The sequence below is a fragment of the Panthera pardus genome, unplaced genomic scaffold (assembly GCF_024362965.1).
Source record: "Panthera pardus isolate Hobbes unplaced genomic scaffold, ASM2436296v1 HiC_scaffold_19, whole genome shotgun sequence".
Taxonomy (NCBI): Eukaryota; Metazoa; Chordata; class Mammalia; order Carnivora; family Felidae; genus Panthera; species Panthera pardus.
The window spans coordinates 15,017,299-15,041,395 of NW_026526754.1; the positions used below are offsets into that span (position 1 = coordinate 15,017,299).

The following is a 24,097-nucleotide window of genomic DNA, read 5'->3' on the forward strand; positions in this document are numbered from 1 at the left end:
TGTTTCACTGCACAAAATATAAATGTGACTAGAAAACAACCCATGCTTAAATTCTTGTCTATGTAATATATAATAGGAACAAAAATAAAACCATCAGAAGGTGGAGGTATAGGGAAGTAAATTTGTATGATTATCTGAAATTTCAGTAACATTGAGCAAATTAGTTACATTATTTCATATTGCCTAAAAAGTCATTAACATAATTTTCCAAAATTTAGACTAGATCAAGGAAGGACATTCAGGGTATGACTTATTTCTCATTTCATAAAATCAAAAGCTTTATGAAAATTATCAGTACATTTGACCGAGTGTTCAATGCGATGTGTGTATCATATATAGCTATTAATATCAAAACTTGTACATGGCAAATGTATAATTGTATAATCAAAAACGTCCAATTATGGGGACACCTGGGGGCTCAGTCAGTTAAACATCCAACTCTTGATTTCTTCTTAGGTCATGATCTCATGGTTTCTGGGATCAGGCCCCTTGTTGGGTTCTGCACTGACAGTGTGGAGGCTGCTTGGGATCCTCTCTCCCTGTCTCTGCCTGTCTCCTGCTCATGCTTTCTCTCTCTCAAAGTAAATAAATGAACTTTAAAAAAAAAACCCATCCAATTATGGATCAAAACATATTGAGACCACTTGAAGGAATATTTAATATAGATATTTCTTCTGCCTCCAGTTTTAATTATCTTAAATTCTCATTACAGAGAATTAGAGAAAGTTTCTTTTGTAAATTACTTTTAAAATTATTGATGAAGAGCTTTGCCGGTCATTATTTTTTTTAAGTAATTTTTGTGAGAAAGGAGAATTGTTACAACATTATTTAAAACCTTTCTATTTCATAATTATTGGATAATAGCAGATTATTTAAGGAGATTACACTATTGTGTTTCAGATGTTAGGTGATGCTAGAATTAGAAATTCCAAAGTGGATGTCACAAGATCCATTTGAATGGATGTCCAAAATGGGTGTTACAGCGTACTTATATGTTAACATTTAAAACACATACTGTCTCTTTTGTTGTTTTACCTAATGTAAAAAATATTTTTTTATTTTGACTCAGTAATCTCATATTCCTTTAATGACAGAAAGAAATGCCATGCAATTCAACCTCATTCTGCCTTTCTCTATATAACCTACTTTCATCCATATTAGTTATTTTTTTTTTAAAAAAGAATGAGTTTTAAAGTGTGTCCTATCTTTTCTCCTGGTCAGTAATGTACATATTACATTTCAGCACTTGGAGTGTTTTGTGTCCAAATTAGAACTTCAGAGATTCATTTTATACTATTCCATTTATGATGGTCCATTTTTTTTTACAGCTATCTATGAGCAGTCATGTGAATCCTATAAGCACAGAGGAAATACTTCAGGGTTTTACTATATAGATACAGATGGAAGTGGTCCCCTGGAACCCTTTCTTCTATATTGCAATATGACTGGTGAGTTAATCAATTTTCACTTAATAGTTAAATTTGCATGAAGCTTTAAACACACAAAATTAAAATGAAACCAGTAGAAAGTTGGCCTAATTTGCAACTTGATTAAAATGTATATTGTTCAGCGAAAGAGCTCAACATAAATCTTTAAAAAATAGTTTAATGGTAATGATTTAAAATGTTTTATTATTTTCAATGAATGCGGTATCTGGGTAGAACATCTAATAATGAAGTATCTTATTAAGTCTCCAAACAAAAAGGACAGACTTTATTTCTCTGAGAAGATTGATACATGTGAAAGCTTTGGAAAATAATTTACTTTTTAAATGTAGGTAAACATAACTTGTATTCTTGAATTTGTTACTTACGTACATTTAAATAGGTATTAATAGTCATGGAAAATGTGTTTGATTAAATGCAACATCCACTTATGAAAAGGGAGAAAAGGAAAACTCAATAAATTACCAACGGAAGGAAATTTCCTTACTTTGTTAAAGAGCACTCACAAAAAACTCTCCAGCACATTCATACTTCATGGTGAAATATTGAAATCTTTACCTGTGTTACCAGCATTAACACAAGATGCCTGCTATTATCACTCTGTTCACCACTGTATGGGATAGAGGTCCTTGCCAGTGCAATAAAGCAAGAGAAAGAAAGGAAGGATCAAAGTACTGGAAAGGTAGAACTAAGGTTCTCATTATTTGTCCTCGGCCAGGTGATATATTGAGAATATTCTCCATAATTTACAGATAAACTTTAGGGTGATCACTGGGTATCAAGTTAATATAAAAACTAATTTCATGTCTGTATACCGGCAATAAGCAAAATGAAGTTTTAGATTTTATTTTCAATAGCGTAAAAAAATCTCAAATAGAAGGTAATAAATCTAACGAAAGATATGCATGGTTTCTATATAGATAAGGATAAAATGCTCATGAGATAAATTGAAATTCTAACTAGATGGGGAAATGTAAAAATTTCATTGATTGGGAAACTCAGTATAGTATAAATCTCAATTCTTCCCATGTAGGTATTGATTCAGTGAAAATCTTAATTAAAATTCCAGTGGAGTATTTATTTGTTGATATAATTGCTTTGGTGAAAACTGGAACGCAGATTCTAAGATTTATCAGCAGATTTGAAGGGACACGAAGAACCATATGGATAGTTGACTTACTCCAAAGGCATTGATACGCAGTGAAGGGAATATGGTCTTTCAACCAGTGGTGCTGGGGAGCCGGCAGGGGGAGGGGCGGGGGTGTATATAAATGTCATAAAAAGGAATCTTGATCTCTGCATCATCAAACCCAAAAAAATGGATTCTGGATGAACTGTGCCGTCTACTGTAGTAGCCACTTGTAACAAATGCCTATTTTGATTCAGTTTTTTTAATGTTTATTTATTTTTGACAGAGAGGAAGTTAGAGTGTGAGTGGGGGAGGGACGGAGAGAGAGGGAGACACAGAATCCGAAGCAGGTTCCAGGCTCTCAGCTGTCAGCACAGAGCCCGATACGGGACTCAAACTGACGAACAGTGAGGTCATGCCCTGAGCCGAGGTCGGACACTCAACCGACTGAGCCACCCAAGCGACCCTCGATTCAAATTTAATAAAAACTAATTAATAAAGCTAAATGAATTGAAATACATTTTAAATTTAAATTAATAAAAACAAGATTAAGTTAACCGTCCCGTTTTCCAACCTCACTGGCCATATTTTAACTGCTCAGCAGCTGCCTATTCCATCGTGGCCAAAAGTTTACATTGAATAGCTCTGTGTCAGGAAGTCACAGTTTTCTGGAGCAAAACAAACAGAAAAAGGAAATATTAAATTGAAGTAGGAGGTGTTTCAGAGGAAGATTCACTACTTAAAAATCAGGCAGTGACTATCTGGGGCAAGAACCTTCCAGGCAAAGGAAATAGCAAGTGCTAAGTGCTGAGAGCAGTGATCTTCCCAGGTGCTTTCAGAAAACAGCAACAAATCTCGTGTGGTAGGAGTGTGGCAAGTTATCTGGGAGTAGCGGGAGAGCAAGAGAGTCGAGTAAGGCAGGGGCAGGCGGGGAAGTCACGAGGTCCTTACAACAATGTTGTGAAGTCCCTGATATTTACTTTGAATGAGATGAGAAGACACTGGGGACTTTTAAGCACCGATGGATGCACTCTGCCTTCCGTGGGATCGTGATGGCTCCAGTGTTGGGAAATGCCCATCTAGGAGCAGGGGTCCACACATACACACACATGCGTATACACACATACACTCCACAGGCATGGCTATACATAAGATGCAGATCTATGTGTACGTGTGTATAATGTATGTGTCTCTGTATGTCTGTAGTAGGAGTGGAAACCCGCTTGGACAACCAGTTCAAGTAGTGCAAGAATCCAGGCAAGAGGATGATGATAGACAATAGCAGTGTGGATGGTGGAGGCAGTTTTGACTTTCTCACCAAGTACGTGTGAGATGTGAGAAAACAAAAGGAAACCAAAATAACACCACGTTTTGGCTTGGGCAGCTGGAGTGGTCGAGTTGCCGACATTTGAGAGGTGGTCAGAAAAGGTTTGAGGGCAAAGACCAGCAGCTCGGTCAGAATTTTACACATGTTGAGTTTGAGATGTCTGTGACACATTCAAAGGAGATACTGAGAAAGGCTGTTGAATGTGGGAGCAAAAGTTCCTTTGGATTAATGTGTAATTCTAAAACCTGGAGGATGGTGCTGAAACCATGGTAACAGATATTTGGGAAAATTAGAAAATTAGACTGTATCTTCAAAGGTTTTTCATGTAACACAGCTAGGCGTCTTCCATTTGTTCTCACAGTCATTGAAGGCATTGCCTGTCTTAGTCCGTTTGAGCTGCTGTAGCAAAATAACCACAGGCTGGGTAGCTTACAAACAACAGAAATTCGTTTCTTACAGTTTTAGAGACTGGGAAGTCCAAGCTCGTGGCACCGGCATAGTCAGCTGAGGGTCTCTCCTGGGCCACAGACTTCTGGCATTCTCATGTGATGGAAGAGGGTCTCTGGGGTCTCTTTTACAAGACGACTGATCCCCACCCTCATGACCTAATTACCCGATGGTTCAACATATGAATGGAGCGGGGCACAAACATTCGGGCACTGCCCCCACGCCAAAGCACCCTAAGACACATGATTCCCGCATGTGTGTCCCTTCAGTGACGTTCCCTCTTGTACCCAGCACGGACCCCCAGGCAGCACTCGAGTCAGGTTCTGACAACGTGGTTGCGGTGACAACAGAATCGATATTTTACACGTCTCCCCAGTTGACTCCTCTGTGTACCTAGCTTTGAGAATCGCTGCTTGGGACCTGTGCTTCTCCAACTTCACAAAACAGACTGTTCCATTATGTGAGGCTGAAACATAATACATTTGAAAATACTTCACAGAGAGGAAGGGAAGACTTTGCAGTGAAATACAGGAATTTAAGTGTCAAATAACTTTTTGATTTTTCCTGTTCGTACAGCTTGGGTGGTGAGTGACATTTAACAATCTATCCCCGCGTCCTTGTGAATCCTGTGTTCCCACAATGCATCCTGAAGTATCCACAGGCACATGCTTAGAAGGTTTTGATTCTATAAATCAGATACCTCTAGGTTGATAAGTATCCGTAATCTTTAAAACTGTACGAAACATAGACACACACCACACACATACACACACAAGTCTCATTATCCGTGATTATAACATCGTTCTGTTCCGCAAAGCAACAACAGACACCGAATTAGCCAACATTCTCATCAACCGATCAACACATGACCTTGTTTGACTTGTGTTTCGGATTAGAGACACCTTATTTAATACATACTGTTAATTCATTGACATTGAACTCACAACCAACAGCACTGTGACTCACACTTCAACGAGGTTTATTCTAGCACCTGTTTTCTCATGAGGCACGTCACACAGCCTTCTTGCACTCGAAATACTAGACAGCTCTTTAGCACCACACTTCGAGGCCATTGTTAAAAAAAATGTTTGGGGGGGTACGTGTGGATTGGGCAACTCAAGCTTTTTGCTGCGTGTACATGTCTGTAGATGTACAAGAGTGCCTCGAGTCATGATTTGGGGGTTCAAATAAATTTTAGGCAGTAGGCGATTTCCAGATAATGAGGAACTGCAAATAGTGAGGATTGAATTATATTCACATACATGCATATATTATCTTTGTATGGATAATAATTCCAAAATTGATAGGCCATGCGCACTTAAATTATCTAAATGACAAGGAAATTCCGAGTTTCATTTTATGGAATGAATTGTTCCCTTTCTATTAAATCAACATTTACCTCCTCATATTGCTTTACCAGTCACGAGCCCTATCGCAGTCAACGAAGCGTCGTGCTAATTCGATAACAACTCTGACGGACATGAAGGAAATATGTATATGCACACATACAGAGGTTAATTTTGCCTCAGCAAAATGATCAGAAAGCATTGATGCCGGAGAGGACATTCGCAACATGTAAAGCCGTTTGAAAAGCAAGCCATTGAGAGCAGATACAGATAATCCAGTTAGGAATCAGCTAAGTGTCATCAGAAACCCCGGAATATTGAAATACATTCACACTAAAGTGGCAATCCCAGAATGTAACAACCCAGTGAAAAATAATGTTACAGCTTGAAACGTTCCCTGTTGATCTGGTTTTTGCAAATGAGGAAAGCAGGGAGGTTGGGGAAAGAATCATTAGGGAGCAATCAGGGACTAAAACCTTGTCTCCTTTCTCCCAGTCTGAACATTTTTCCACTAGAAAAGGCTGTGTTCTATCAGCGTCACGTTGCTTATAGCCAGTAACATATCCTCTAGTTGTATAAGTCAAGTATAACAATTATAAAAACAAGGCAAAATGCTGAATCCGTAACTTGCAAATGGGTAACCTAAAAAAAATCCAGTTATTAGTCTAGAATCATTGTCAAACAAATGATTCCACGTGGATTTAAATACCTTGAAGCATTACAAGCTAAAAACTACAAAGGAAACTTCTTTTGAATGGATAATTTCCCAAACTATGTTCAAGACTGAAAATTCTTTCTAAACAGAGTACTGTAAATATAATTTAAAAATAAGTAGACAGGATAATAGGAATCCCAGTGACTTTCTCTTTAGAAATGTACATGGCTTTTTTCTTCTACACTAAATCCACTTTTTCTTTTCTTTTTTTTTTTTTTTTTTAAGTTTATTTTTTGGGGGCGGGGGTGGCGCAGAGAGAGAGAGCCACAGAATCTGAGCAGGCTTCAGGCTCCCAGCTGTCAGCACAGAGCCCGACATGGGGCTAGAACCCGTGAACCGTCAGATCATGACCTCAGCCAAAGTCAGATGCACTGAGCCACCCAGGAGCCCCTAAATCCACTGCTTTTTCTAAAATGAAATAGCTCTAGGTTCAAGGCGTTGTGTCTCATGATCAAACATTGCATTGTAAGGACAATTGTTTCAGTGGGGAGCGATTGATGAGTGCTTGAGCTGGGGCTTTCAAACTTTGATGATAATGCTAATTCCGTCGCTTAACCTTATTCTTTCTGCACCACCACCAAGACTCCTACATTTAGTTTCACTGACTCAATTTTCAAGCCCAAGGCCTGGGCCTCTGCTCTCTAAACAAGCTCTGAGATTGGGGCTCCTGAGACCATCCCCTGGGAAAGCTGGAGCGTCGTTAAGATTTATAACAACAAAATTATTTTTACTCTAGGCATTTCAACAATCAGGCCTTCCTGATAGCTCTGAGAGTTAATAACCAGCTATCGTTATTCAGATGCAGCCTTGTTTACGTCCAGTTTTGCCCCAGAACACTAGCTGCTCTTCCCTTTCATCTCCGAGGCTTTCCTGAACACAGCACTTCCTACCTGACCTCACAGCTTTTCATCACATCTGTCACCCTCCGCTGTTAATCCTGAAGGAACACGAGCTCTGCAAGAGTGTTGCTTAAACAGCATGTTTTTTCTTTACACTGTTATCACACTAAAAAATAGCAGTCAGCCTAAGATAAATCAGGTTCTTAATTACTCAGGTGCTTTACATACAATCTATATATTAGAAATCTCTTCGGGGAAAGACACCGGTGGACCCAAACTGCCTTTCCATTTTTTTTTTTTTTTTAGTATATTTATTAAATTTCATAGATTTGCTGCCCGTTTCAGCTGTCTTTCCTTACTCATGTCCCTGTGTCTCCTTACTGCAACAACTTACCTCTCTTTGCCTTTGGTAGAGGATAATTAAAAAAATAATAATAATACAATCATGACTCTTAGGCAGATAGAAAAATAAAAGCTCAAAAACACATTGTAAAGATTTTAACGCATTGTTCATGAGGAACCTGGTAAGATGTTACAACCAGTTCAAAGGAGAATCCAAAGAACAGACCTCGGGGCACATCGGTAATGTTGAAATTAATGTGCAGACTGAGGAAGACCTGGCTTCGTCCATAGTAGAAAAGGGGAGTCCCTTGAACTTCTGCCGGATGGAATTTGCTCCTCTGTGGGCAATCATTACTTGTTGTAAGGAAAACCATGCTTGCTTGCTGAGCCAATAAGTAAGACTAAACACATTAATTAATTAATTAATTAAATCTAGAAGCCTGTGTTAAAGGATAATTTCATATGCAAATGTCTTGGAAGTTAGAGATAGTGAATTTCTCTGGAGAGATTGAGAAGGCTTATCCCCCCCAGATGCATTTGCCTGCACTCCAAAAGTGATTTAAACAACCTGTGGAGTGGCACCTCTCCCCAGAGATCTGTGGCATTCTAGAGCCAGAAGGCCCCTCTCCCTCTGTGGAGGGGAGGAGAAGATGTGCCAGCCATCGCCCGTGATCTCCAAGTCTCATACTTCTGGGGGTTTCCTCTCTTGGGTGCAGACCCCGCATGGGCGGGCGCATCTGGCGCTCTCTGTATTGGCCCACGGGACATTGGGCCGTAGAGCCTAGAGGCTGCTAAGATTTTCCGTGGGCAGACGGCCCCTGATCCAAAGACTCCTGTGTCTCTGAGCGGCCGTCTTCCTCCACCCGCGTAAATCTAGATCTCGGTAGCTAGATGCAGACAAACGGATAGAATGCAGATAGGAAGCAAGATAACCAGTTAACTTACAAGTAGGATAACGTGTCACGCCCTCCACAGTGTCAGACTTACTCTTTTGCAAAACTGAGTTGACAGTTTACAAAGTTCTAAAGCAGCTGAGAGGCAAGGCAAGGCTCACGGCCACCATGGAACCTGAAGGTTGTACTCTCGTCTGGAGAGTACCTTGTCTTTAATTCGTTCATGTGTTTATTCCCTCAGTTCTGTAACTAAAGTCTTTTGGGCGTGTTGTGCCAGCCCCTGTGCTGTGTGCCGCAGATACGGTGGTTAGCAAATCAGAAACCATCACTCTTCTCAGGGAGCCTCCAGGCCAGTGGAAAAAAACCCATGGAATAAATCACAAAATGCTGAGTTACAAATTATGATAAAGTCTGTGTCCTTTACAGTTGTAATTTCTAAACATCAGCTAATGCAATCATGTCTGAAAGAGCAGGAGAGAGTCTCAGGGTTAATAGTTGTGAGAGGCTCCCCTGTTTGCAAAGCACATGGGGCTTTGCATGGCTGCTGGGCACTCATTTTCTCATTGCTCCTCGTGATGTCTCTGCTTCGCCCCGGAAATCGAGATTGCCTGATAAATGCAGCATCTGTTTAACTTCATGCTTTGTAGCACTTTTTATTGAAAAATGAAATCAGCAACACCTGAGTGGCTCAGTCAGTTAAGCGTCTGATTCTTGATTTCGGCTCTGGTCGTGATCTCGCGGTTCGTGAGTTGAAGCCCTGTGCCGGGCTCTGTGTTGACGGTACAGAGCCTGCTGGGGATTCTCTTTCTCCTTCTCTCTGCCCCGGCCCCCCTCAAAATGAATAAATATTTTTAAAAAACGAAATCATTTAAAGAAACTACCGTAACACTGAAATTTTAGAATTTCCAAAGGAAACATTTCTGGGCACGGTCCTTCAAGGGCTGTCGTGCACCACAGCCTTGGATTCCTTACCCCTTAAAAGACCTTTAGAATCATGTGTTTACTGTGACCCAGTGGATGCTAAACTCTAGGGAAGCCCCTCTCGGTGTGAACCAAAAGGCAAAGAGACAAAAGCAGGCATATTGTCCTGTTCCTTTGGCAGCTACCCAGCCAGAGTCGAGCTTCCGTATGCTGTCCATTGATTCATTACAAGGAAATTTTATTGTTTGCTGAACAATTAAAGCAGACTCCAGTGGAGGCTAGGTTAGGTTAGTGGATTTGCCTGATTAATGGTCATGAACTTCTTTTTTTTCTTAAAGATTATGTATTTCTTTTGAGAGTGCGAGTGAGCACACGCGAGCGAGGGAGGGGCAGGGAGAGAGGGAGAGAGATAATCCCAAGCAGGCCGAGGTGGGGCTCGATCCCACAAACCGTGAGGTCCTGACTTGTGCCGGACCAAGAGTCAGACGCTTAACCGACTGAGCCACCCAAGCGCCCCAATAATTACAAACCTCTAATAGCGAAGGTTGGGTTGGCTAAAATCATAGAATTTCAGACCTATGAATTGTCCTATATTCTGCCAGTTTATTTTCTAAATTTGGAAATGGAGGCTCAGATTTTACCTGACTTTCTTAAGGGCACATCTATTCCAGATCTGCAACTCAAATATCCTGACGGTCTCTATACTATGTCACAGTCTGGCCATCCATAATTAATTTCATTAGCTTTTATATCATGTCCTCTTTAAGGAAATTAATTTACTGATAAAGCTGAATGGTGAGGAGAAATGCAAAGCAGAAATAAAAGTAACTGCTGTTGTTTCCAAGAAAAATAGTGATGCACTCACACATAGAAGGCAATAGGACTGTCAACGCTGCCTCCCGTCTTATTTAGCAGACAGACCTTTCTATTCAAAATTCTGGTGACCTGGTGAGGCGTGGGAGTGAAATCTCTTATCTTGTTTTGATTGTCGATCCATGTGAATGCATTAGCTAAAGAGAGGGGAGGAAATTCTACCTACTGTTTCCTCCAATTTGGAATAGTCCTCTGTAATACAGAAGAGTTATGTGACTTAACATCACATAGATAGTAGAGTTTTGACAACTTCCAATCTGTTTCTTACCTATTAAATCAGAGGACTTTTGATTAATCTGTTCTTGTGCCTGCATCTATCACCGTAAATATAATGTGAAGTCAATTTCTGGGAAGGTTGAAGGCTAGATACAATATGCCTCTCTTCCGTTACAAACATTGTAGGATTTTTATTTCATTTCATAATTTTGGTAATCATTATGATGGTAATGTTTACAGACATTCAAGTGTCGATAGGGATTGCTCTAGCAAGGACTCAAAGATATTTTATTTTTTATTTTAGTTGAGTTGCTGATGCTGTATCAGGTGCGTTCAGCTCAAGGAAGTAACGTCCTCTTGTATTCCATAACTATGCACATCACACAATACCAAAATGAATATTTAAAATTCGATTTAAAAAGAAAAGGATGGGCACTCATAATTAAATGTTGTCTGAAGAGAGAGATATATATAGCCCATAAAAATCTGACCTTTCTTTGCTGGTAAAGGGAATGGTAAAGGGAATTTTTAAGAGTAGAAAAATCATCACTTATATCATATAATTTAAAATATTTCAGAAATTCACAGATACACCTTTTTTCACATCGTAGCATCCCTGAATTCAGGGTGTGTCAATAATCAACAATGTTTTATAGTTACAATAGGCAGCTTTTTCTTTTGTTTTAAGTAAAATCATGATGCATCTTTAAAAAATAGAATATTGGATTCAATGAAATGAAACGTGTCACAAATTTTAATAATTAGTTTTCTTAATATTTTTCACCATAAACATTTTCTGGTTAAATTATATGGCCACGTGAAATAAAAATCATGGCAAATGCATGGCAGTCGTATAAACTAAAGGGAAAAGAGTCACTTTACTATAATTTAAATATTTTAAGAACCCATTTGTGTTGAAACCTCTCAGAGAGGTTTGATGACTAGAAAAATTTGACTCAGATAAAAGGTGATTTTGATTTTCTTTATTTATTTTAACTTTTGCAGACTAGTGATGGTCTCCTCTCTTTCTTCCCCATTTCCGCATACAAGAAACTGCATGGACCGTCATACAGCACAATGGCTCTGACCTAACAAGAGTCAGAAACACTAACCCAGAGAACCCATATGCTGGGTTTTTCGAGTATGTGGCCAGCATGGAGCAGCTCCAGGCCACAATTAACCTTGCGGACCACTGTGAGCAGGAGCTTACCTACTACTGCAAGAAGTCACGGCTTGCCAATAAACAAGGTAAGGAAACTGAGGCACCTGTCCCTCTGTGCACATGGCACAGCCGCTTTACTTAACCAGCTCCCGAGGATTTGAATTATGCCGTGGTGGTGGTGGCATTCGGCCACGGAGCGTGTCTGCCCCCTGTATACTTAGCAAACATGTCTGGAAGTCACAGCAATGCTTTTGCCCGAAGAAAGAACAAGGTCAATTTACTCTGAGCTTTGTTCAAAACCTCGATTGCCTTCGGAGTCTCTTCCTGGCCTCAGTCAGATAACTCTACAGAAAGGAGCTTCATTCTGATCCTCAATGAATGCTCAGTGTCTATCCTTTAGAAAGGGCAGGTGACACGTACGGTTTGTTTTATCAGGAAGAGAGTTAATGAAAATATGACTCACTTTTCTCAAAGTGACTATTCTGTGCGACTCTTTTTTCATGGATTGTTGGCAGCTAGCCTCTGGGTAAAATTGAAAATTAGAATAGGCTGCCGAAAACAGTTTATTCAGCAGTTTAAATCGGAAATCAGAAAACCATCTTTTAACTCTTTCCTTTATTCTACTTTTAATAACCAGTCTGCTCTTCAATTCTGTGTTTGGTTTTGTTTTCCCGTTAGAACATCTCATTATGTGACAGTATCTTGGGCCCCGCCGCCCAGTGCCGGCGCAGTGCTGGAATTTACTGCAGGCGCTTTCCATCTGGCCTCCCGTAGGCATCCCTCATATCTTCCCATCACCCAATGTGTAATCTAGAATTTAATCTTTTTGAAGGGAATTAAGCTTTAAGAAACACGACTTCCGTCATGACGCTTTTCTACTTAACGAAGCTCCAGGCCTTCCTCTTTGCTGTCCGTCCAAAACAGACTCTTGTCTGATTCATACCATTCCCTAACACAGTTTTCTAGGAGTAATATTGAGGTATATTCTTCTTTAGAAATTAGAAAGATTCTGAGACATCTGCACAATAAAGCTACTTGGCGCATGTTTACCCCTGTTTGTTATCTTAAGAGAGGTCTGAATACCATGACAACAATTTTAAAAGACATGCATTTCATATGTGAATGTCATATGTCATATGGGTCAAGCAGAAAGATTTTGAATGCTTTTTTTTTAAGTTCATTTATTTATTTTGAGATAGAATACAAGCTGGGAGCTGGAGAGGGACAGAGAGAGAGAGACAGAGAGAGAGAGAGAGAGAGAGAGAGAGAGAGAGAGAGAATCCCAAACAGGCTCTGCAGAGTCAGCACAGAGCCCCAGTTGGGGCTCAAACTCGCAAAACCTTGAGATCGTGACCTGAGCGGAAATCAAGAATCGGATGCTTGACTGACTGAGCCACCCAGGTGCCCCAAGATTTTGAACTCTCGGGATGACATTTGAACTTGTTGCTTCTAGTTAAGCAGCTCTTCTACTCACTGTCCACCCACGTAATGCAACCAGATTATTCTTTCCCTTATGACTGGCTTCACACCCTCTCCTCCTTTTGCTCCTTCCTCTATTTCAGAATGTCCTCGTTTGGCCATTTACCCCCACCAACCCTTCCCATCTTGCTGGTCTCCTCTCACATCTTACCCCCCCTGAAACCTCAATCCCATTTGTGAATGACCATCAAATAGTTACAGTGCAAAGAGCATAAGACTTAAAGGCAGGGAGAGATGTGGGTTCAAATTCCAGGGCTCTTCTTGATTAGGTTTAGAGCTTGGATAGGTGAATCTTTCTCTTCTATGACATGGGGCCAGTGATACCAACCTCACAGGGTGTGGCAGTGATCGGATGACATAGCACAGCACATACAGAGTGCCTGAAGTGAGCCCCTCTCTTTTCAGCTCTCTGGTGCATCACGGTTATAGTTCACGTAGCAGTTTAGTATGCAACTGATTGTTCATTGATGCTTAGAATCTAAAAACATAGATAAGCAAATATGGAAGTGTAATCTAAGAAGAATGAGAACCTTATTTATGGAAGGATAAATGAATGAGATGCAACAAAATGAACTGAGTTGCCTAACTAGAAAAGAAAGACAAAAAGGAAGATAAGCATCAAAGTCACAAATCAGCCAAACTCTGGAAGAAACAGAAAACAAAATCCCCAAGGGGTTGGCGAGCAAGCACCACCCAAAGTAAAGAGGACAGTATAGAGTGTGAAGGAACCCCTCCCTTCATGGCCAGTGGTGCCCATGCATCTGGGTGTTGCAGCCAGGCTTGAGAGCCACTAGTAAAGAAAAGGCTGTAGAACAAAGGGTGATGATGCTTGTTACATGCACAGATTTTCGTCAGGTCCATCACCCAAGAACTCATATGGAATGAACTTGAGTTTGAAAATAGAGAGAACAGGGGTGCCTGGGTGGCTCAGTTGGTTGGGCAACTGACAGTCAGCTCAGGTCATGATCTCACCCTTCGTGGGTTCGAGCCCCGCCTCGGGCTCTGTGCTAAACAAAACAGAGCCTGCTTCGGAGTATTTGTCTCATTCCCTCTCTCTCTCTGCCCCTCCCCCACAAATTCTCTCTTTCTCTCAAATAAATAAATATATAAACATAAAAAAAAGGAAAATAGAACAATTTGGAGTTTAAGTTCACAATGAGAAATACACGGGGAAGATCAGGAAGGTGGTGTCAGACAAGTTAAGTTTACAGTTTCAGATCAGGTAGAGCAGTTTTAAGTAATAATGGTGCCATAACTGTGGACGAATAAAGTGGGATGTGTATGAAAATAAATTTTCTGCAAGCTGTGGAGCTATGACTCAGCACATTGAAAAGATGATCAATGTGGATACTCAGGTCGTTTGGGATTTTAACTATGGGAAGGGGAATGTCCTACCATGATCACTGATATTTTATCGTTTTAATTTTTAACTTAGAAAATTTCTCATGACTTTCTTCATTCTTTCCTATACTTATTTAAATTCTTCAGGACACTTGAAAAAGTCTTAAAGGGAACTGCATGTCCTTGGTACTTTAAAACATTCAGTGGTTTCAAGGAAGATTGGTGAAAATATTATTCAATATTTAGGAATAATTTATTTTCTTTTTAATCTATGAACATGTAATGTTTAAGCAGTATATTGGAATATACCTATTAAATGTTTCAAGATGGTTAAGTTAATCATGCAGTTAAAAAAAATGAAAAACCTTGATTTTAATGTCTTTATCCATAACACAAACTTCCAGTTCACTTGGGTTTTTTGGCATGGTATGTGCTGGTATGGAAAGGAACACTGGGAGAGAGGTTGTCAGCATTAGTAGAGGTTTAATCAAATAGTAAGTTGTTACGAGCATTGACATTTGTAAATGAGGGAGAAATTAGTATAAGTCCCGTATTTTCAATAGGGCTCATGGCAGTAACTTAAAAGTTTTGAAAGTCAACAGAAAAATGATCTAACAACTTTGAGGAGCTGACTGATTTGATGTCACATTCTTCTCATGCCCTGATTCTCAAATGACTATGATTTTTCCTCACTACCTATTGTTTTTTGCTAAGACAGATTGCCTGCATTCCTCACCTGAATGTTCTGTCTATTCTTTGTGCTAGTTCTTTGGCATCATGTTTAGTCGTAACTCTGAGAAGGAGCTGGAAGCTGAACATTCATCATAGAAAGCAATGCACTTGGCTAAGGGAAACTTTGTTTTTGAGTGTAGTGTTTGCTTCAGGCATAAAGATCTTTCAGTGTTATTTCTGTAGTCTCCAAATAAATAGCCAAGCCATTAAATGGAAGAAAAAAAACCACATACTTCCAAATAGATCCTAAATCATAAGGAGGGGGTGCCGAACAATGCCTAATGTAAATAAACAGCTCATGTGTTTTTAGTTGAATAAATGTATTGAGATCAATCGCTGACTTTCCATAACATTCTGTAGTGTTTTAATGGGCATTTCATGATCTCAAATCAGTTTTGCTTCTGATATCATAATTACTGTGGCTTTTATTTTGATGCCTTTTTGTTTCAGAAATTATTTTTAAAGAACTTACATATGTGAACTCCTCTCAAAACATTTTTAAATGTCATGCCTGAATTAAAAAGGAACTACTGGTTTCTTTTCTACTTAAAGAAAAATATATTGACCATTTAAGCTTAAATAATAAAATATATTTTTTAAAAGCTTTCTTAAGGAAATGCCATCAGTAGCAGTCTTTGGAATATCATTACATCAGACCAGCCTTTCTTTTCCTGCCTTCAGTCTTTTGACTGATTTGGGAAGGAAGGGAATGGACTGGCCTGGAAGGCTGTGGGGTCCAGAGCCGATCTCACATTTCTCGCATTTATCTTTCAGATGGACGCCCTCTGAGTTGGTGGGTTGGAAGAACCAATGAAACACAGACGTACTGGGGAGGTTCTTTGCCTGATCCTCAGAAGTGTACTTGTGGATTAGAAGGGAACTGCATTGATTCTCAGTATTACTGCAACTGTGACGCTGACCGGAATGAATGGTGATTTCCTTATGCAAAATAAAGTTGTTTTTATTTAATGTTTATTTATTTTTGAGGGAGAGAAAGAGAGAGAGGGAGGAGGAGGGCCAGAGAAAGAGAGAGAGTGAGGGAGAGACAAAATCCAAAGCAGGCTCCAGGTTCTGAGCTGTCAGCGCAGAGCCCGAGGCAGGGGTCAAACTCACGAACCGTGAGATCATGACCTGAGCCGAAGTCGGACGCATAACTGACTGAGCCACCCAGACACCCCGATATAAAGTTTATTGTTAAAAATGAATCACTCAGAACATACAGCAGAGCGAGGCAGATACTGAACAAATTAGTACAGTGAAGAAATTAGATAAAGGTATGTTTTGATGAAATGTGTTACAATCAGTTTGAATCCTAAATGTGAAGACCAGTATCTTTTTATTTGAGTTTTTTAGAAATGGACCACAAATCATTACATTTTATTTTTGTAATAGGATGAAATAGAGACATCTGTTTCATGTTTCCTCTTCATTGTAAGTCAGTTATCATTGTTTTTAAAATTGAATGTGGTTAAGAATTCTATTATTTTCAAAATATATTTATAGCCATTAATTACTGAAGCACAGTTCTTCAATAATCTACCTCTAAAACCTTTAAACATGTAAACTTAGAAAGTCTCACAGTTATTTGAACATGTAGCTCTTTAGTTTTTTTTCAGGACAAACCATGCCACAAAGAACTAATAGTCTATTTATCATACCTCAAAAAAGGAAATCTAAAACACTTAGGGATTTGAAAACTAAGGCTGAAATATTGTTTTAAGTAGAAGAGAAGCCTTATGTGTATGTTTGCCTTTGAAAATTTTGAAAAGATATTTAGTATATTTGAGACTAGAGTTGAAATATACATTGGTTTTATTTATTTGTGAAGTGAAAGGTTTTTAAATTTTCCTATTCGCATTTCAGCATTCCATATGTATATCTTACATCACTAAGCACCTGGATCTGTACATAAGAGTTATCTAAAAAAAATTTTTTTAACGCTTATTTATTTTTGTCAGAGAGAGTGCGAGTGGGAGAGGGGCGGAGAGGGAGGGAGACACAGAATCCGAAGCAGGCTCCAGGCTCTGAGCTGTCAGCACAGAGCCTGATGTGGGGCTCGAACCCATGAACCCGTGATACCATGACCTGAGCTGAACTCGGAGGCTCAACTAACTGAGCCAACCAGGTACCCCAAGAATTATTTTTAAAAGTACTAATAGTCAATTTGGCTGTAAATGTGATTGATTTGGTTACAGAATCTACATTAATTTCAGTAATCAGTCCGTTGTTAATTGAGCTCACGTTTTGAATTATGGAATACTCTGTGTATTTATTTGGCAAACATCAAGGCTACATTATATTTTAAAAAAGATTATTTTAGAATACTCTAAAAGGAGGTTTCTGCATGGAGTCACGATTATATTTTTAGTGTTACATGTTTCATAGAGTATTGTCTTTCTTGCTCAAACTCCAGTTTTTCAGAATATCTGCCTCCTGTGGAGGGCACTCTTTTCCTCACTGCCTTCACACACACGTGCACGCACGCACACACACACACACACACACACACACACACACACACACACACAAAATGCCTACACAATAATAGTGTGTCTTAAAGTGCAAATAAAATGTTAATAGCAGTGCTTACCAGGAAAAATACCTAACCTAATCACCAAATTTCTCCAATGCCTCTGTAACATATTATTCATCAAAAATAATTTTTAGGGGCACCTGGTGTGGCTCAGTCTGTCATATGTCCAACTCGATTTCGGTTCAGGTCATGATCTCAGGGTTGTGGGATCGAGCCCCACGTTGGGCTCCGTGCTGGGTGTGGAGGCTACTGAAGATTCTCTCTCTCTCCCTCTCCCATCTGCCCCTCCCCACCCTGTGTGCTCTCTTTCTCTCTCGCTCAAAAAAAGTCATTTTTAAAAATAAGATTTTAAAATTTCTCGTATTAAATTCTGCTCCTGGTAAAGTAGCTTGCATGGAGCTAACCTTCCTTAGACACATTTATAATCTCTGGAAATATATTTAGAAAAGCACCTAGTTGAAGAAGGTGGAGAGCAGCCAAATGTAGGCAGAAACTGCCAAGGTTGGGGGACTTTGACCCTTGAAAGAAGGAATTCAAATGGGTGAGATAGATGTTTATATTTTATATGCTTTTTCACATGAGGGCACTCACCAAACCACGTGCCATGAGGTGGTGAGGACTCCAAGGGAATACTAGATTTTTTTCGGCTCCAGGTATCAGAGGACAGAGTTTAGGGCTGCCAAAATGACTAAAAATTGAGGAGGGAGTGGAAATCCCAGAAAGAAGAAAACTACCTGGGCAGAGTCCACTCTGTCAACTCCCCTCAGGGCCCCGACTGCCCTGAACTGCATATGCACAGGGGAGGTTTCTGGGAATCAAGCAGACAGCTACCCCTGGAAAACTGAACGAGCTCTAGGGACATTTCAGTGGCATTTCACTTGGACCTTGTGACTTGCTTTAAATAAATAGAATATGATCAAAGGGAGGAGAGTCACTTCTGAGATGGAGTCACAAAAAACTATGATTTCTGATTTCCTTGCAACTCTCTCTGCGACTCCTGTTTTGATGAGGCAATCTGCCGTGTCGTGAGCTGTCCTGGGGAGAGGCTCATATGGCAAGGAATTGAAGGTGACCATCAACCGACACCAGTGAAGAGCCAGGGCCCTCAGTCCATCCGCTGGCAAGGAGCAGACTACTGCCAACGACGAACCACATGAGTGAGCTTGGAAGCAGATCCTTCCCCTGTCAAGCGCTGAGATGGCCGTAGTCCTTGCCAACACTCTCGTTGCCGCTGCGCGGGGGACTCAGAGCCAGACTCTCCTGTTGAGCTCTGCCCAGATTCTTGACACACGGACACATAGATCATAAATGTTGTTTTAAGTCGTGAAGTTTTAGGCTAGTTTGTTCTGCCGTGGTGGATCACTAATACAACATCAATGTACAGATTCCAGAAACTCAGAGGATCTGAAGCAGAATAAAAACAGAGAAGAACACACCTTGGCTTATTGTTCAAATTGCTGCTAAAAAAAAAATGATAAAGATAAATATTGTAAAAGCAACAGCCAGGTTGGACAGATCTGGTGGAATGCATTCCATGCAGGAAAACAGAGAGATACCAGTGAAGGCTGACTCCTCATCAGAAGCACAGGTCAGAAGACAATGGAATGATCTCTTTAATGTGCTGAGAAAGAAAGCAATGTCAACCTAGAATTCTATACTAAATAAATAGATATTTCAAAACTGAAGGTGAAATAAAGTCCTTTTCAGATTAAGGAAATGCTGAATTTGTTCCCAACACAACTGCACTGTAACAGTACACTAACAGAAATGCTACAGGCTAAAGAGAAATAATACCAGACGAAAACTCATCTTCAGAAAGGAACGAAGAAGACTGGAAATCATGATTATGTCAGGAAATATAAAAGCCAGCATTTAAGTTCTTTTTTTTTTATTAAAAAAGTAAATTAAAATTTACTGTTTAATTATATTATAACATTTATAACACCTAGATTTAAACTATATTACAGCAATAACACAAGGAGCAGGTGTGTGTGTGGTGGGGGGTAGGGGGAGGTTAAGAATATTATCCTATAGTAAGCTTCTGACATTTTATATTAAGTAATATAACATAAAATCTAAGTAAAGTGGATGAATTAAAGATGCATCATGTAAAGATCCGTAAAGCAAACATTAAAAACTATAAACAGACATATAGCTCAAAAGTGAGTAAAAAATAAAATTGAATACAAAGAAATACGTAGTTAGCCAAGAGATTTAGGAAAGAGGGTGCAGAAATACAGGAAATCCTATGGGAAAAAATAAGCAACAAATAACAAAATGGTAGAGCTAAGAACACAATATCAGTCATTATACTAAATGTAATTATTTATTAATTTACTTGTTTTCTATTCTTTTTTGCTGTTGGATTATAATTGGTATACAGTATTATATTAATATGTATATTAATTATACAATAGTATATTGTATAATCGTTATACAATATTATATTAATATATGCAATATATATTATATTATATTATATTATATTATATTATATTATATTATGCAACGTAGTGATTTGATACTTTTGTACATTATGAAGTGATTATCTCGCCATAACCATTCCACTGAAAAGGTAGAAAATGCTCAACTGAATTTCAGAATCACCAGCTATAGTCAGTCTGCAGGAGACGTGAAAACGTGGCCATATTTTCATATGCTTAAGTGAGCAGTTGTTTCCTTGCTTTTTTGTGTGTGCAGATTTAGCTCAGAATACCTTGGCTTTGAAATTTAGTGAGGATTATTGCTTATTTTATAATTACAAATTGTAATTTTAAGGATTTTTGTTGTTGTTACTGTTTTTTAGGACCAATGACACTGGATTCCTTTCTTATAAAGAACACCTGCCAGTAAGGAAGATCGTGGTTACAGACACGGGCCGACCGCACTCAGAAGCAGCTTATAAACTGGGGCCTCTACTCTGCCGGGGAGACAGTAAGTGGTGGCATTGTGCTGTAAACATATCTGGGGAAACCGATGTCACTGAGGACTCATGTTTCTGTCATAGAATAATTAATCAGACTTCTCTTGTGACGCCGCATGAGCAGTGTTTGAAGTCTTTCTTTCAGTCGGTCAACAAAGAACGTACCCTCATAAAGTTTAAAGCCCTGCAACAAAGGCTGTGACAGCAAGGCTTGTTCAGATCCCAAGAGAAAGAAACCACTAAGCATCTCAATTTGATTGGTTGGTAAACACATCCCAGCATTCCTAAATTTCTACCTGCCATTATCTATATAGGAAAGCCTCAGTGCTGCATAAAAGTGTGGAGAATGTATGTGAGTTTTCTCCTGTTGGGCCTGTGGTGAAATTAGAGCATCAATAGGATCAAATGCCAGTTTCGTCAAACATATTTCAACTTTTGATCTCGTTTTTGTTTCCAGTTTGTGTGTCCAACTCTAAATCAATGGGACACGCTGTTTTGTGTATTCAATGTATTCGCACTCTAAAGCAGAATTTTAAAATTAAAATATAGTTTCACAGAAAATATTTCTTTTCAGCAGGGATTGAAATGAGTATATGTACCCATACGTATGGAGACTGATGCATTAATTATTTGTGCCTTTAGTTATTTCCAGGACTTAAAACGGAAATGGGAAAAATATTTATTTACATTAAAAGTATACCCTAAAATAAAGTTTTATTCTAGGGGCTCGACAGAGGAAGAGATGATCTAACAATGCAGTGGATTTATGGAGATACACAGCAGAAGTTGCTTAGTTAAAAAGCAAAAATGATACTGGCCTATAAAAATTTATATATACTTATAAAAAATGTCTGCCATTATACCTACTATCCCCAATCTTAAGCATCTCTACTTCCTGTTCTGCCAGTAGGCTCACACAATCACATGAAGAAGACATAGGATATTTCATGGAGAGAAAAATTATGTGCAAAGAGACGAGGTTGTAAACTCAGGATGCATCCAGGGAAGTACGGTGATTTTGTGACTGCAGAGAAATTGTTCTACACCTCACACACAGTTTTCCCTGCTGGCTCTCATCTTAACCCTTCAGGGGCCTGGGCTGGCTTCCTCCCTCTCCCTTATTTCATTTGCTACAGTCCCCGGGAAGGTGTCTGCTTTGACTCACGTCACTACCACTGGCGCTGAGGGCTTCTTTCGCACAGACTTTCTGCCATGAACTTAAAACACACTGCACTTTTCACTGAAAAGTAGAGGTTTTCCATGCAAGGCAGTGTTTGCCCCTCGGTGGACATTGGCAATACCTGAAGACACTTTTGACTGGTACAGTTGTCGGGGGGTTGAGTGCTAATGGCATCTAGAGGGAGAGGTCAGGAATACTGCTAAATATCCTATAATGTGCAAGACAGCCATCTGCAACTAGGAATGATCTGGTCCAAAATGTCAATAGTACTGAAGTTGAGAAACCACAGCGTTAAACTTTTCTGACCGTGGGGCTGCAGAGGGAGGAAAAACATTAGGAATAAGAATTTGCAAGCAATTTAAGTATTTAGAGACCTGCTAAATAATTTCTCACTTTTAAATGAAATAGTAATTGAGAGTTCCCTTGGCCTTCTTGCACATCTATTTTAGGCTTGAGGCTCATCCTCACATAACGTCACAGGACTGTTTTCTGCATGGGGGACTCGTTATTTTCTCAGTCAGAAGAGCAATGGCTACAGAACAATGGATGCCCCCCCCTTTCTCTACATGGGAAATCTGCACCCCCGAAGGTGCAGTGCCTTAGGCACATTTATTTTTCTTTCCAAGTGAGATAGACTGGGTAGATATGGGACTTCTAGATATGGAATCATGCACACTGGGCCTGATAAGCAGAAGAAAGGTATGCAGACACTATCCTGAAGGCAGTAGGACCTGAATATTGAATAATTTAAGGCTGAGAAATAGCTTAATCTTCACAATCCAATTGAAAACATGAAGACCAGTTATAAATCTAAAGGCCAGCGAAGTGACCTTTGATGTAAGACAAGGAAAAATGATGAGGACTTGAACCAGGCAGTTGTTGGCATGGGACTTACTGGAGGGGCTCAGAGAAAGAGGTAAATTCGGCATGATCAGGGTGGGAGTGGAGGCTGAAAGCGTGAAAGTGGAGGTTGAAAGATCTCTGACTTTGTGATCTAAGTAAAGCTGCTGTGACAGTAAGAATTCTAGTACCCTTCACTGAGACAAAGGGACTTTTAGATTTTCTTTGACAGAAAAACGGAAAAATGAGTATGAAAAAATAGACATTTTGGTTTTATCACACACATGAGAGATGTTGAAAGTTTTCTATCTAGCTATGTTTTTCTAGGAAAGAGGACAGAAGCCTTGAGAAGGCAGGACAAAGAAACAAAAATGACTCTGAGACCTATTGGTACCAAATATGAGCTTGCCCCTAATTAATTGAGGTTGTCTTTTTCCAAGTCCTTCTTTGATTATTTTTTTAAATGTACGTGGTTCTGAAATTCCACGTGACTGCTGCCATTGTCGTTTGATACCAGAAGCACAGGTAACATTGTTAGGTGTTTGTCTTAAAGCACAACAGGTATGAACGATAAAGCTGCCTTTAAAGTTGTGCTACAGACACAAAACTTAGTAAATACTATTGTCCTTACGAATTTATTTATTTATGAATATGGAAATAAATTTCTTGAAGATTTATGTGAAAAGTAAATGGCAGCATTTGACATCCCATTTATGATAAAAGCAGTGTAGGAACTGAAGAGAACATCCTCAGTGTTTTAAAAGGCATATATGGGGGCACCTGGGTGGTTCAGGCCATTAAGCATCTGACTCTTGATTTAGGCTCAGGTCCTGAGCTCATGGTCATGATCTCATGGTTGTGAGATTGAGCCCAGGCTCCACACTGGGCATGGAGCCTGCTTAAGATTCTCTCTCTCTCCCTCTGCCCCTCCCCTGTCTGTGCTCTCTCTCAAAAAAAGAAAAAAAAATTAAAGGCATCTATGAAGATCTGACAGCTAATATCATATTGAATAGCCAAAGACTTAAAATGCTTTCCCTCTGAGATCAGGATCAAGGCAAAGATGTCTGCTATCACCTGTCCGATTCAATATCATACTGTTGGTCCTAGCATATGCAATATGAAAAGGAATTCAAGGCATATAGATCAGAAAGGAAGATATAAAATGTTCCATTTATAAATGATACGGATTTCTAGGTAGGAAATCTGTAAGAACTTTTTTTTAAAGTGAGTTTGGCAAGGTCACAGGATACAAAGTCAGTATTCAAAAATAAATTTCTGTATTTTCTTAATAAAAACTGTTAATTAAAATGTTAAAATACCTCTTATAGTAGCACCAAAAATATTAAATTCTTTGGCATAAATGTAACAAAATTACATAACACTGATGAGAAATCATTAAAGAAGAACTAAGTAA

General features: G+C 39.3%; 1 protein-coding gene across 5 annotated transcripts in view; it reads left to right on the plus strand.

Annotated features, from left to right (window-relative positions):
• CNTNAP4 (contactin associated protein family member 4) overlaps window positions 1–24,097 on the plus strand; it is a 251,582-nt gene that overhangs the window by 174,500 nt on the left and 52,985 nt on the right. For all 5 annotated transcript variants that reach the window (XM_019413125.2, XM_019413122.2, XM_019413123.2 and 2 more), the window contains 4 exons: window positions 1,329–1,448; window positions 11,544–11,741; window positions 15,982–16,138; window positions 20,547–20,674. In XM_019413125.2, the coding sequence (XP_019268670.1) occupies window positions 1,329–1,448; window positions 11,544–11,741; window positions 15,982–16,138; window positions 20,547–20,674 (603 nt within the window). The remainder of the gene's footprint in view (window positions 1–1,328; window positions 1,449–11,543; window positions 11,742–15,981; window positions 16,139–20,546; window positions 20,675–24,097) is intronic.